General features: G+C 40.9%; 2 protein-coding genes across 10 annotated transcripts in view; one reads left to right on the top strand and one right to left on the bottom strand.

The window, feature by feature from the left end:
- The window catches only part of VPS13B (vacuolar protein sorting 13 homolog B), a 460401-nt gene extending 456279 nt beyond the window's left edge, over nt 1–4122 (top strand). For all 9 annotated transcript variants that reach the window (XM_062570474.1, XM_062570471.1, XM_062570467.1 and 6 more), the window contains one exon: nt 1945–4122. In XM_062570474.1, the coding sequence (XP_062426458.1) occupies nt 1945–2190 (246 nt within the window). In that variant the 3' untranslated portion in view covers nt 2191–4122. The remainder of the gene's footprint in view (nt 1–1944) is intronic.
- A 2892-nt stretch (nt 4123–7014) lies between these two features.
- LOC134136452 (cytochrome c oxidase subunit 6C) lies at nt 7015–13313 on the bottom strand. Its single transcript, XM_062568324.1, has 4 exons — nt 13205–13313; nt 11854–11981; nt 9917–10055; nt 7015–7131 (listed from the first exon to the last, which is right to left on the bottom strand). The coding sequence occupies exons 2-3, from the start codon at nt 11965–11967 to the stop codon at nt 9936–9938; spliced, it is 234 nt and encodes a 77-aa protein (XP_062424308.1). The 5' UTR covers nt 11968–11981; nt 13205–13313; the 3' UTR covers nt 7015–7131; nt 9917–9935.
- Nucleotides 13314–15544: the final 2231 nt, after the last annotated feature.

Raw genomic sequence — 15544 nt, 5'->3', positions numbered from 1 at the left:
CCTGGGCTTACCTACCTAGAGCAGAAAACAGGAAAAAATGTGGAGCCACCCACATGCAAGTTTTGCCTCATAACTTACAATCTAGCTTACGTAGGTGCTACTTTAACATATTTCTCTCATTTCAACTAGTAAAACAGGCCAACTGCTAAGATATACTTTATTTCTGTGACACGAGGCTGAAGACGTGGTTCAGACACCATGCTCCACTGTTAGCCATGTGTCTGCTGCAGCAGTAGTCTGTCTTCTGACTCTAAGGTCATTCACGGAAACCACACTTTCCTCTGCCCATTTCATCATTTTTCACTGTTCCTAAGCATATGATCAAACTTTGAGCTCCTGAGTTTGTTCATGTGCCTGCTTCCTGTAGCATTTTTGTGGTGATGATTGAAAACAGGAGTGTTTCTACTTGTTGAGCAGCAAATCCATCTCCAAAGTCATAGTAAAAGTCCAGAGGGGAATGGTTTGATTTGGATGGGATATGTGTCTCTATCTGTCATACTAATTCTTTCTTCAGATAAGTGAGAGTTTGTTTAAAGTGAGCCCTACAGTCCAGAGATGTGACAAGATATTATTCTGAGATGTTAAAATGAACCCAGTGGTCCTGTTTGAAAATCATCACATCTACTGAGGCATCTGTAGTACTTTAATAAAGATAGCCAGAAAAATAGCACAGTCTTTGAATCACCTGTGTGTCCTCCATTGAAGACACACATACATTATAAATCCTGCAAAAAAATAACAGTGATCAGCAATTCTCCAAGAATAAATAAAGAATACCCTACAAGAGATTTCCCAAAAATGCAAATGACAGAAAAGTAGAAAAAGGTTCTATTCTGAATGACTTTGCTAATGGCATCATTATACCGTCCAAGGTGGTATTTCTGAAATACCTTGTTTTGAATTCATGCAACTAGCTTGATGGCTGTTTACATGCTTTCTTTTCCCAAGCTAGTTCCATTTATCTCCAATGTCTTCTTCAAAAGGGCACCGCAGACTGGTCTTTCAGAGCCAGGTTTGCCTGTGGCTTTTCATCTAATACTTTGCCTGGTTGGCTCCATATGGTAGATGCCTCTTTTCTGTTGGCAATATTGGTTTTACTGGTCTTTTTTTCCAACAGATGTGGGTTACCTGCATTTCTTTCTTTTTAATAGAGCCTTGAAATGCTATATGTCAGCCTGCAACCAGGATTTCTTCAAAGGAGTCCTTCCAACACATGGTGATGGAAAAGTCAGCTGTGTAGATGCCTCAGTTTCTTTTTCATAAGTTATATGCTCAAACAATCTTTAGTAAAACCCTTTGGTTAAAAAAAAAAGAAAAAAAAAAGTAATTCTGTTGATGCTCTGATCCAAAGTAGGGTTTTGGTTTTTTTTTTTTTTTTTTTTTTTGGTTACTGGAGACAGGTGGATACATGCCCTCATACACAGAACATATTTGACTGGAATGTTGATTCAGGCCCTTATTCCAGATCCCAGTAAAGACTTACTTAAATACTTCCCTGATATGGCTATGGGCTGTTGCGATTTTTAATTGTATTTTGTGAAGAAAAGCTGTGCTAGTTAGAACTGCTGCCTGATAAGCACTGCCAGGAACTACTGGCCTTTTTCTAAAAGTGGTTGAGAAGATTTTTCTGTCTGCAGGTTGATCTGTTGTTAAGATTACTCTTGAGTCCATCCCTGAAATTCTCGGAAGATACTGCTTCAACTTTTCTATGGCAGAGTTAGAGCTTCTTAGCATGGAAGCATCCAAAATATCAGAGAGGACTGAGCCACAGAGCACAAAACTATGAGAGAACTCTGCTGATGAAAACATCCATGCAGATACACTTAAGTTTCTGGGGGGGGGGAGGGAATGTTAACTACAAAAGTAATGTTGAACTTTCTGTCTTTACTATTAAGTTCAGTTTCTGTCAATATTTCAGTAATCATTCGTGTTGTCTGATTCCAGGCAGATGGAGTTAGAGAGAGACTATCAGAACAACAGTACAACCGCCTCGTGGAGTACGTCACGAAGGCATCCTATCACCTCGCCCCCGGCACCGCTTCTGCGCCAGCCTCACAAGCTGTGGCTACCGAACACCTTCCAGCTATAACGAAAACCTATCAGTATGTAGTTGATCCAAATTTTGCCCAAGTATTCATTAGTAAATTCACAATAGTAAAAAATAAAGCCTTGAGGAAGGGATTTAATTAATAAATATTTGTGGCAAGAATAGTAGTATCATCTTACCTTTTTGAAAGTAGTACTTTCTATGCAGTAATCTACGTCAAGTAGAGACACACGTCATTGGTGAAGTAGGAGACAGTAACACAATTAAATGGAATAGCTTTTCTAGCATTCCAGCTCCCTAGCTAAGGTGTTAGTGCTGGAAAGAAAGTGCTCTCCTAGCCTCGCAAATGAATAAAGTGAAAAGGGACAGTATTGGACTATAAACTGAATCAAAATCTTTTGTCCTTTCAATAACTGAAAACCAGGGAATAAGGAAAATTTGAGTGTACAGACACATTTTTGCCACATGCAAAAATTTGTATCAATACTTACTATATCGTATTTTAGGGTCTGCCAGTTTCTGTTATAAACCAGGTTTATAACTCAGCTGTAAAAACTAGCTCAAGGTTGAGCCTCCCCCCCCCACACACACACACCCACACACATACTCTCCCCAACATGTACGTCCTGAGGCAAAACATTTTCCCCCACTAAATCTGAAAAACCCAGTGTGGCTGTTTTAAGTTACTAGTGACAGCTGGGTTTTAGCACCACTTTAACCTTAAAATAGCTTCCTTTATTTGACTGAAGTTTTGCAGGACATTAGTCCTTAATGTAAACTAGTGCCTTTGTGTGGTTTGGAGAACAAAACACTAACTACAACATGAATTTATTTTTAAAACTGTCTGTATACAAAAACTTTATTTTATCCACAATCAAATTTTCAGAAGGACTTTCATCATATGTATGGCATTGTGCATCGTCTGGTAGTTATTTGGAAGCCAGTAACATGCAGTTTAAAAACTTTAAGAAACAGTGCTTCAGCTCCTTCAAATTTACCAGAAAAATCTGTACACTCATTGTAACAAAGAAGTGCAGGTGCTGAACATAGCCTTGTTGGCTGTCACTTCCTTCTTATCTCCACCACTACTATAGCACATTTTCTTTCTTAAGCCCTTACTTATTTTATACTTACAACCTTGAAGTGATAAGACCAGGGATATTTAGAAACATGACCTTTTAGATATATTTGTGTTAAGCAAAAAATGAAAATTCTTGCAAGTTGATCCAAAAGTATGGACCCACAGGCTCCAATTACATTAATAGTTAATGATGCTATCATGATACATGTCAGATACTATGTTAAACAAACACATTCAGGACAAATGGATTTGCTATATGTCATCTTTTCAGATGTTTTAGTAGGCAAGAAAGCGCTTTCTCCCAGCATGGTTAGATTGCTTTATAAACCAAATGTGGCTACAGCAGCTTTATTTAAAAAAAGAAAACAAAAGTTTACTTGTTTTGTGAGTAACTTCTCTCCCCTTTTGTATGTACTTATGGACGCAGTCTTTGGGGATTCCTGAACGTGGCCAGAATTGGAAAATCTTTAAGGATTGGAATAAAATCTGATCTAGTTTAGTTAATACCTTCTGTGCATACCAGGTATGACCAAATGCACAGTAAATAAGAATGTAGTAATTGCAATTTTTTTTTGAGTGAGTTCTGCTTTGTTAAAAAGCTGCCTCTAAAAGCCATGTTTTTTGTGTACTGAAAATGCAGAAGCCGGGGATCTGAATTGCCCTTTCTTGAATGTGAAATGAACTCATCCATTAGCAACATTTCATACAGTGATTGAATAACTTAGTCATTGTTTAAGTAACACTATTTAAAAATGTGTACATATCTATATTTTCTTCATTCCTGAATATTTTATGGAAATAGTTTAATACTTCTAATTGTAATAGATTGTAATATTAATTGTAATATATGAGATATTGTAATATTATGAGATTGTTTAAAGATGATAAAATTATTCCTACACTACCTGGGTTTTTGAGCTATTTGGTCATTCAGTACAAATGAATGTGCAGGTCATTGCATAGAACAATGACAAAGACATACAAGCTTCATGTAGACCCCCATTAGATTCCAGTAGGTGACTGGTCTTTGTCATGTGCCAGAAAATGCAAATAGATCATGACAATCCTTTGGAAGTAAAGACTGATGAGTAGCTTGCCAAAACACGTGCTGAAAAGTTTTATGGTTTTGTGACTGAATCAAAACAGCACTGTAGTCACCATTTGAATTAGACTAATCTGTTCATTATGTATGTAGTACGCAAATCAGCCAAGAGGACGCAAACACACCTGTAAAAAATGATGGAAGGCAGCAGTTTAATTTCCAAAAGTCTGTAGATTGCTGCCATTGTATAAGATTATATTAGTGTTTTTCCAGCATTAGCTTCTCCTGGAATAAACACTTGCTTAAATTACACTCTTCTTCAGTGAATTAAGCTAGCATCTTTACTGCATTAGGCAGGTTCTTTCTCCCCCTTCTGACCACATGTATGGAAACATGTGTGGAGACTGCATATAAATCAGCCTCTCCTACATATGAGCTGTGTGAACTATGAAAACAAAGTTGTCCAGAGAGCAGCTGCCTGTACTTAGCTGCTAAAGCACTCCAATGTGTATGCGTAAAACATACCTACGCTCATAATGCTCTTTAGCCCTGGAGAGAGCTCACAACTTCAAATATCTTTTTAGTTTGCTCCCAGAACAATCAATCATTCCTCAAACACTCGTGAATAAAGCAAGGCAGCCAAAAATTTGAAGGCCTAGCCAGCCTGATACAAGGCAAGACCTTTCCCAAAGTAGTTTAGTGCAAACCATTCCTTTTTATATACTTCATATATAAATATAGCAAAATCTTTGAGGTCAGTTGGGGATGGGCTCAGAACTTAAGCACATGTTTTCCAGAGCTGCATCTCCCATAAACAGCATACCAGACCCTGCAACAAGCAGCTGCTTCAGCAGTAACACACATGGGCTTTTCCTGTGCCTTCCCTCTCCGGTTGTTTGAAAAATACAATGATAGGCAAGACCTGGATTAACGTACTTGGCTCTCTCTGGCAAGGGGAGGGGGAAGACACGAGAGGATGGTTAAAGAGATTGAAGGACTGGTGCTGGTAAGGTGAACCCTTCACTGCTAATGGAATTCACTGTTAGATACCCCCAGCCTTGCCCTCTCTTCCTGCTTCACAGGTAAGAAAGCTCTGCTCACGCTCATCTTTCTTAGTATTCAACTATGGGCTGTTTTTTATTGCCCGCTGAAAGGATGCATTTGTTTTGCAGCCATGGTGAAACCGTAGCATCATTATAAAGTAACAGTTAAACCTGCTGACTTCCAAAGTGCAAACAGGAAAAGGAAGACCTCACTTTTTCTCTTTAATACATTTAGCCAAAGACACGTTTGATCTGGTGCTCTGCTATATGATCAGAAGCTGAATTCAGGCACAAGACTCACATTTCTTTGAGTCATTGCTAGTAGCAAGAACCAGAATGCACAGACTCTAACTGCTGTTGGCTATAACAATTTGTAAGACACAGAAATTTAAAGTAAATTAATTCAAAGCAACTGTGAAAAATATATGGGTTAGAGCTGTGAGGGAAGCCAGTTCTATTAGCCAGTGCACCTGGCAGTAGCAAGTTTCCCTGCCTCTGAAGCTGTCAGTATGACTAAAGCTCCCAGGCTATTACAACCTGCAGACATGCCTGAGAAATGTTAGTCAGTGCTTAATGGCATACAATGTTTATACTGTATATTTGGAAGATATATTGCTATCATTTGCTATTGTTAAGCTTTGGTTTACATTTTATAGGAGCAGGGAGTATTTTGATTACTAAATAGTTTCCCCTGCACTACTAATGTCGAATTATTTCTTTGGTCAAAGGAAGCACTGTGTTTAAAGAAAGTTTAAATAATATCCCTTGTTCCTGCATCCTAGCATTCTGGATCAAATATGTTACTTAAATAGCTTTCATTAGTGATACCTATTAAGTGTTAAGAAGTTAATAGTTCATTTAAAATAATAAAAGTTACACCAAACAGAATTTGAACTTAAGACCTTCAAATGCAATACAGATCCTTAATTTGTCCTGCTTCTTCATACAAAACTTCCCCTGCTTTCACATGATCAGATTTGGCTCTTCTTGTAGTACCCACATTCAGCAATGAGGCCACAGTCCTAGCACTATCTCGAACCTCAACTATAGGCAACGTAAAAAAAACATTTTCCAAATATCTGGTAATGAGACACACAACAGACCATCAGGTCTTGGGCAACACAAATATAACCTAGATCAAAACCATGCTTAGCTGAATAGTCTCAGGTATTAGAAAAATGTGTGCCTACAAAGAGTGGCAAAGAAAGAGTAGCATTATCACAATATCCTAAACTACATTTCCTCTTTTCCACTGCTTTAATACTCCTTCCCTCTGTACATCAAATACGTACGTATGTACGTACCTCCAGTTTAGAGTCATTTTCTTCCTGTTACAGTTACCCATTGTATAAGAGTCAGCATTTGTGTAGTTTCTAAGTCTTGATTTAACACTTGGCTGCTGTGAGGAAAGCAAGGCAGTGGTGGCAGCAGAAAGATATGAAGGCTCTCTCGTGTATTTTCCAGAATTCCTCTGCAAGTTCTTTCATCTCAGGGTCACTTCACCTTCCAAAACAAGAGGTAACCAAGACCCTTCCAGAAATCCAGCCACTCCCTTCCTGTTAACAACTACCCTCTTCTTGACTATTCCTGTTAGCAGTGAAAACTCAACCTAGCTGTAATTGCTAAACAATATACTTTGCTATCAAATGTGGAATCTGGCCAAAAGAAAAATGCAAATAATTCAGGGGGCGGGGAGGAGGGAGCTAGGCTTAGTAGTCTCAACCAATTTATGAAGAATTTCCACTACTTTTCCCAGCATCTAAACATTTAAGCATTTCAACATTAATGAAGACAATTAAGATCCACTGGCATAAGTATTTTATTTATTGAGTTATGTTACAGTTTGTTATGGATTGAAGTGCATTACACTTTATAATTCAGTGAATAAGCCATCAAGTCTCCTTAAATTGAAGGGAATCTGCAAGATGGAAAAAAAAAAGTTAAGTTTGTCAAACTTCTCTTTAAACAAACATATTAGTATGTATGAATGCAAAGCAATAGAGGGAAATGTTTATGCAGTGGTTTAGTCTAGAGGAATTCCCCTTGTTATTTCCTGATGGTTTAAGATTCACACACCCTTCATGTGGCAAACAGAAGTGAAACATGGAAAAAATCAAGAGCTGGAACAATACTGCACAGCACTTCAGACTGACTATACATGCTGCACTGATAACTGAATCAATCTTGCTAAGCATTAAGGGTTTGAAAGAGAAAGGAATGCAACTTTCAGATAGGAGCCAGAGGGGAAGAAAGTGGTGTAGGCAATCTACCAAGGGAGGAAGAAAACCAAATTCAAATTGCTCCTCCACATATTGGACACTGGCCATAAGCAGCTGTACTCCATGACAAGAGTCATGCAAGTGGTTAGCACCAAACTCTTAGCTTGCCCCCTTTATTATATTACTGAACACACTGTAGAGGTGAGATACCCCTCATTAGTTGTAATACTTCAGTTGTACATTATCATTACTACCGTACAAAGCCTGTAGTGAATAGCTAAAACATTGTAAAACCACACTCAGATACCAAGTTCTCTACACACCAAGCAGGAACAAACTCGGTACCGAATTCCAACCTAACGCCTTAACTAAAGAGGCACGCCTCAATCTTTTTTTCCCCCTCAATTTTTGGGGCAAGTACTGAATTACAGAATGATATTTAAATGAAGTTAAACCACTGAATTCACTGTCATACATAAGATATACTCCAATAAAATTAGAACATTATTAAAATATGCATGAACACTGTACTTTTTAGGTAAGTACTCCCAAAAAGCATCATATTTAACCTCAGCCCAACTTTCATAACTAACATTTAAGCTACCGAGTCAAATGGAAGTGTCTTCCATCTATTTTGTGTACTTGCCCTTTTCATAGTCTTTTGTAAACACCAGGAACATTGGCATTGCCTTCTCCCTGTTCTACTTGCATTTTCATGTGCTGCTCTACCCAGGCTGGGGTGGGGGCAAGGAAGAAATCTATCTTTCTGTTATAAAGGACTGAAAAAAGTTCTTATTTAAATAAAGTAAGGCATAGGAAGCATCAAAAATTCAGAGTGACATAAAAATTTGTCTTTCACATTTTCTTGTGAGCTGGTCTAATACAGGATGGAAAAAATGTTCAGGAAACTGTTACTAATGTTAAAAGGTGCGCACAATCTGCAACTTTATTTCTTTTATCTGCAAACAGGAGCACAATCCAACTGAGAGCAGAGCTCCATTTGCTATGAAAAATGCTGTTCAAGACTGCAATTAAATTTTTAATATGCATCCTTGCTGATAAAATACTTTGGCCACCTGGCTAAAGAATGCAATTCCATGGCCTAAAAAAGTTTAAAAGCACCTATATATTAGCAATAGGACTGAACTAGAGGCAGAAATACCAACATTTTAAAAGGCAAGTTACTCATTTCATTACTTCTCTGTATTGTGTTCATAGCTAAGGAACAGAAAAATTTCCCGTAAGGCAACAACAAAAGAACTGCCATCTTTTTTATATCTACTGGATAGAGCTGAAGCTGTGCTTCTTCTATGTAATAGTGTTACGCAGAAACCAGATATTCATAGTCTGTCACACAACAGAACTTAGTATTAATGCTGTTAAATATAAATGTTTTATTCCATCTTGCTGCCTTAACCAAACAGGCTGAGAAAATCCAGCTGTCCAGGATAATTAGAGCCACAGACTATCACGCAACGATCACAATATAAAAACATTCCAAAAGAATGAAAAAGCTATCATTCTAGATTAGTTTGAAGTCACTTTAAGAGAAGCAGAGGACTCAGTGCAAGAAACATGGATAAAGAATTCCTTTCCTCCCTTCTTTTTTGAGCTGTCACATCATGAGCTTGTGCAGCTGAGTGAGCATACTTATCAACAATTATGACAAGGTTGAAATCAATTTTTTTTTCCTGACATTAGCAAGCAAGGGCAAACAAAGTTTGGTAGTCTTAGAACAAAATGCAGTGTTAAGCGCTAAGAAAACGATATTGTGAAAAAAGTTCTATTCAGGCTTGATTTAGTAAGGGGAAAATCCGAATATTATCACACAAGAGACCATATACCACCGTAATTTTTTTAAACACAGACACACATATATATATTTTTTCCCCATAGCTAGTTCTCTCTCCTCTCTCGTCAACTTCAGAAGACAAAAGGATATGTGGAAATTGTCTCCATTTCTTAAATTAAAATCCATGCTACAAGAGAGAAACAGCCTTTCCATTTTCTCATTCACCAAAACACCAGGAGCATGACAATAGTGGATTTTGATAGTCACAGACTATCGACAGCAATTAAACATAATGTTGATAGCATCAACATAGTATCTTAAGACAGGCAAGTCTTATACAGAGTTTCCACTCCCCCTCCATTTGTAGAGGGAATTGTTCTGAATGCAGCTGTATGAGGAGGGAAAGGCCCTCATTCAGCACAGAGGTTTGCGATATCACGGAAGTTAAACAAATTACCCAAAAGGTATTCAGGCATTTCCTATTCTGACTTCAGCCCCTCCCCCATTCCCCAATTCCCCTATTTCCTAATGTTTCCTACTACAGCAGGTCTCTGTTGAGGAATGCAATTTGAACCCTTTATCTTCAAATCCCATCTCTATTTGACAGAAAAGGAAGAGCCTCAAAATACAAGCACAAGGTTTCACTGAAACAATTTAAGTTAGTTTTGCTCTAATGCAGAGTAGCTTATTACCTGTTAATGCAGGTTGCCATCATTTGGGCTCTGCAGACTCAAACACACCAGCTGCTCTCATAGCTTCAAAGTCCTTCATAGGATCATAGTTTTTATAGAACTCTGCATAAGCTTTTTTTCTGGGTTCAGCAACAGTAAACTGGAATGTAATACACAGAGAATTAAAGCTTCCACAGCTAGACAAGCAGAAAGTTTTTGTCTAGTAATGTCAGGATTTGTATCAGCAGATACCAGCCTAAAAAGCCTTTAGCTCAAAGATGAAATTAGTAAACTACTACTTTGTACCTGTTCAAATTTGCACTGCTTGACTATTGGTCAGGAAAACAGAAGTCTAAAGCATGCCCAGCCTGCTAACGGCTTTCATAACACAGACAGTTATAGCAAGTCTTGAGTATGCCTGTGGGCCATTTGCAGAACTAAAACTCTAGATAAAGGACTTCCTAATATAATTTCTTACATTTGAGCTACATGATAGGTCAACTACAGAAGCACAGTAAAATTTTAAGAGACTGCCAAGCCAGTCTTCCAGCTCACTGACATCAAAAGACGTGGTCCTGACTCCATGGGCACTCATTCATCTGAAGTACAAACTGACAGAAAACTATTTACTTTTTACTGAGTTACTTTTTTGATAGTTTGGCAGGTTAACTTAAATTAGTAGGATGACAAAAAAAAAAAAAAAAAAGAGGGAGAGAAGGAAAGAGGGAGGGAGAGAATTAATGAATAAGGGAACCAGAAAGAAACACAATCAACACAATCGGGGAGGGAAACTACCAAACCGTTAGATCAGCTTAGCTGTCTTGTGAATTTTCAAAAATTTTCACCCTCAGAGTGGGAAGCAATATGCTCAAATAGCAAAAGAAAAAAAGAAAAAGGGAAAGCAAAGAAAAAAAGAAAAAATACGGTTTGTTCAATAACAGTTACGATGTAACATGAGATCTCTGCAGTGAGACCTAACTTGTTTTAAATATGGTCCACTGCCTTACTAATGTATTCATGTAAGGATGCCAAAGTATAAAATCACAGCATAAAGCTCATCTACACAGATTCCTTGCTGTTGCCAAAAATCAGACTTAAAAAAAAAGTATATTGCTAGTCTGATCACAAACAAGCTTGCCTACATCTTAGCAGATGTGTTAAGTGGGTGCTCAGCTTTAGCTGTGCAAGTTTATTGTTTCTCATGGACATTTGTTGGTCTCCAGGGACTTCAGTAAGTTGACTGTGATGTTTTTGCAAGGAACAACCTGAAAATTAATTTCTAGTCATCTTTATCAGTAATCTCCTGATTACTTAGAATCAGGAAACTTAGAATTGCCTACAATAAAAAGAGAACTTACGATATCAAAGAAGCATTTAGTAAAGGCACTCAAGAAAAACTACCATTTATCAAAGACTCTTAGGGACAACTAACTCCAATCTGTAAGTGTGGGTTGGGATTTTTTTTTTGGGGGGGGGGGGAACATAACGCTTTATTTCCACATACTACTTCAAAAAAAAGTAAAAAAGGACCATACTAGTCCTCCCCACATCAAGATCTTCACAGCGAATGGAAAATTCTCCAACTTGCTTAGGCAGATGATTTCCGAAGTCAATCTAGAGGTAAAATAAGACTTTGGCAACGCTCTCCCTCAAAATATCCTAGATTCTAGAGTTGCAGGCTATCCACAGTTAATCCAAGAAGCATCAGTTTTGTGTGAATGATCTAGAGTATTAGGCGGCTCAAGGTTATGTTGTCATCAATTGCACAGATCAAACACCTTATGAGATCAGTTTATTCACACCTCTTCTTCCAGTGAAAATTAAGATTTAGTTACATTTTGAAAGAATACATTACTAAAACTTTCTGATGAACTCAATCAAATCTTAATGAAGCAATATTAATGAATTTTTAGCACTCTACTTGTTGAACAATAACTTGGTCTCATCAAAGTTCTTACTTTGTACACAGCTGCACATCCTAGAGATACAAAAAATGCCCCAAAGAGATGAAACTTCATCCGTCTGGCCAGAAGGCGCCTCATTTGCGGCTTAGGCAATAGTGCAGATGACATGGTGATTCTATTTCCTAGAAGAAGAGGGGAAGGAAAAAAAAAAAAAAAAAAAAAAAAGAGAACTTGGGGATAAGCAGCTCTACTTAACCAGTTCTCTGTAGCTCTATTCTCAAGGACACAACCCTTCTGGAAATGCACAATCACCATCTTCACAAAGCAAGCAACAGAGTTTCCCTCTATTTGACTTTTCAGTGAGAACATTTAATGTACAACATTCAAGGAGAATCTATTAGTGAAAGGAATCTAAGTAAGATTTTATATATTTACATGCAATAGTTACAATAGTTAGACTGGCCTTCCTTGTTCATACTAAGCCCATCCTTCTCCATAGGATACACCATGTTAGGCCTACTATTGGTTACATCAGAAGACCTTCAGAACATCAATCACATTTTATCCACTTGTAAGGCAAAACACTTGAACTATTTTTTTTTCTTAAAGAAATGCAAATACCATTGCATTAAAGGATTTTATCGATTCTGCAAGATTTTACTAACAATCTACAAGCCCTGGAGAGCGGTCAGCTGCCGTTAAACGTGGCCTAGCAGTGTGCAGGCTCGATACGTGTAGAATCATAGAACTGGTAAGGTTGAAAGGGACCTCTGGAAATCATCCCATCCAACCCCAAACAAGCGGCCCATACAGGGATCAAACCCGCGACCTTGGTATTATTAGCACCAAGCTCTAACCAGGTGAGCTAAACCACCTAACCCCATAGATACAGCTTAGTGCGCAGAGGCCCCGGGGCAGTGCTCCCATGCCGCAGGGTGCAGCCTCCTGCGCTCACAGGGTCACCGAGCACGCGCAAAGCCAGCATGTGGCCCCGCAGGGCCCAAGGAACTCGGTGCTGCCCGCAGCCGCGCACGACCCTCTCCTCCTGCATTTAAGAGAAGGAGCTGCAAACCGGCTGCTCTCCGCGCCCGGCAGGCGCGGGGCGCGCCGCCATTACCTGAGGGAAGGAACCGCAGCGCCCGGGCCAGGCTGAAAAAAACCCCGCACTCGACCCCCTTTCCCTCCCGCCGCCCCCCTCACAGAAAGCGCCGCGGCCCCTGGCTGCCCTCCAGGAGAGGGGCAGGCGCCGCAGGGCCCGTCCCCGCCACCCTCAGGGACGCGTAGAGGTCACGGCCCGCCGCGCCGCGCCGGCGGCGGGGACGCGGCCGGCGGGGGGGGAGGGAGGCGGGGGGGAAGCGGCGGTTGGGGGGCGCGCGGGAGGGGGGGGGGGGGGGCGCGGGCTCACCTCGGCGCGAGCCCACCACCGTCCTTCCGCCCCGCGAGCCGGGCACCCACTGCGCCTTCGCCACCGCGCATGCGCAGGACGCGGCCTCCTCGCTACGGCGAGCGGCTTGGCTCAAACGCCGCTGCTGCGGGCGCGCGCGCGCTCTGGGAAGGCGCTGAGGGCAGTGGAGGCGCCGGCGGGCGCCCCTCGCAGCGGAGCCCGCTGGGTCGACCCGAGCCGCGGCCCGGGTGGGAGCGGAGAGCCCCTGCGATGGCGCAGCCTCGCTTCCCCCACCGCTTAACCGGCGCGCACGGCCGCCCTCCGCGCTTCCCAGGCGTGTTGGCGGTACTTCTGCCTCGCAAACCCGAATGGCCAGAAAACTCGGACACATCAAAGCATAACAGTTACATAGTTTGCTAAGAGTGATCGGTCAAGCTTAAACACACACCACAGCATGGCCGAGCAGTTGGGTTGGAAGGGATCTCTCTGGCGATGAGCTGCTCCAGCCCCCTCCTCGAGCAGGACCGTGTCCAGGCAGGGTTTGAGTATCTCCAGGGATTGAGACTGCGCAGCCCCTGGGCAGCCTGTGCCAGGGTCCAGCCACCTTCACAGCGAGGAAGGGTTTTCTCGTGTTCGAAGGGAGTTTCCTGTGTTTAAGTTTGTGTCCATCGCCTTGTCGTGCAGCACCACTGAGAAAAGTTTGGCCTCTTGACGCCCCCCCCCCCCCCCCATCAGATATTTATACACTATGATCAGATCCCCCCTGAGCCTTCTCTTCTCCAGGCCGAGTCACCCCAGCTCTTGCAGTCTGCTTCATACGAGAGCTGCTCCACTCCCCTAATCATCTTTGCGGTCTTTGCAGCAATTTCTAATCCTGTCTAGACATACCATAGGCACTGATCTATAATCAGTTTTTGTACCTTTCCTGGAAATAAGGTACCTATATGTTTTGCCCGTGGCTTCCACATAACAAACACCTAAGTATGGCGTTGGTACTGCTTTTATTCCTGGACAGTCTCTGTGAGATTTACACTAAATGCTAAAAATTCCTGCTTGGAAAAATTACGCCTATCCTGTGCAGTGAGGCATTTATTCAAGCCTAGTATTGCCTTAACAAAGCCAGAGGATCTTAACATCAAATGACAGGGGAGATAGGCCCTTGAAACTGAAGAAAAGTAGCTTTTTGTTTGATGAGATCAGAAAGGAGGAGGAGATCAGTAGAAAATTTCAGAGAGAAATCATACAGTTAAGGCAACAAACCGAAGTATGTTTTTTGCAACAGCATTTTGAAGAGATGTTATTTGGAAAACATTTTTCAAGCTGGAGAAAAGTTTGTTACAGTAATTGAGACCAAAACGAACAAGTTCTGGCCAACAGGTTTTTCTGTGTGGATGAACACTAAAAGCCAAATGTTAGTGATGTCTTACAGAAAGAATGACAAGATTTAAACACAACCTGAATGAGAGGGCCTAAGGGCCTAAGTACCAGTATGGTACTGCTGTTACTGAGGCAGGCTGGTGGGGCTGAGGAGTGGAAAACAGAAAAGAAATAGTAGAGAAAGTTGTCTAGGAGATTTTAAAAGCTCCACTGTTACACAATGTCAGAAAAAGAAAGTAAGATTAATTAGAATAAAAGCTTAGCGGTTTTCATGGCTGTTGTCATTATAAATTGTGTCTGAGGAATTTATCTATAGTCTGCATGACAAAGAATACTTTGGTGGATGGACCTAGGTCTGCATATATGAAAATTTGATTTCTTTTTTTCACTAACTTGCATGAATGGCTAGCCAAGTCATTAAAATAGTCTGTGCCACCGTTTTCCCCATGTGCCTAGGATACTGTGAGCTAGGCATTTTTGTGTTATAGTTGTGTTATATGTGTTACAGATGTTAAATGAAGTGCTAATTGTTATTATTCTTTTAGGTCATTCTGTGGAACATACAGCCAACTGTTTACTGTTCTGCACAGCGGGCAGTTTGGGACTGTATGTAGGGAGGAAGATACACAGGAGGAGGAGCAGAGGAATGAAGGTAGAGATTACCAGTGCCGTTAACTCAGTGCACAGAGTTGCTTCCTATCAGTGTGGTTTCTGAGTGGGCTTATGAGCTGACGGCCGTTCTGCACCTGAGCTGGCGCCCAGTGCATCCAAATGGGTCTGAGCAGAAAAGCCCTCTGCGAACGCTGGGGCATACAGCACGCAGACGGCAGCAGTCATTTCCTTCCCTGGCCGCTCAGGCCCGGAGGCTTCTGGCACCTGTTCCAGTTGTCCTTCGAACATTAATATTAGGCCTATTTGCCTGAGAGGCACCACAGTTACTGAACTAGAGCCTACAGTCCTCTTTCTCTCCAAAATGTGGTAGCA

The sequence above is a fragment of the Rhea pennata genome, chromosome 2, assembly GCF_028389875.1.
Source record: "Rhea pennata isolate bPtePen1 chromosome 2, bPtePen1.pri, whole genome shotgun sequence".
In the NCBI taxonomy this organism is placed as follows: domain Eukaryota; kingdom Metazoa; phylum Chordata; class Aves; order Rheiformes; family Rheidae; genus Rhea; species Rhea pennata.
The sequence above is the reverse complement of the archived record's forward strand: the minus strand, read 5'-3'. Positions and strand labels throughout refer to the sequence as shown.

Coding starts and splice junctions, on each gene's coding strand:
- LOC134136452 (XM_062568324.1), bottom strand. CDS start 11,967: ATGTCATCTGCACTATTGCCTAAGCCGCAAATGAGGCGCCTTCTGGCC. Junction 10,056..11,853: donor GATGTGCAGCTGTGTACAAA/GTAAGAACTTTG, acceptor ATTACATTCCAG/TTTACTGTTGCTGAACCCAG.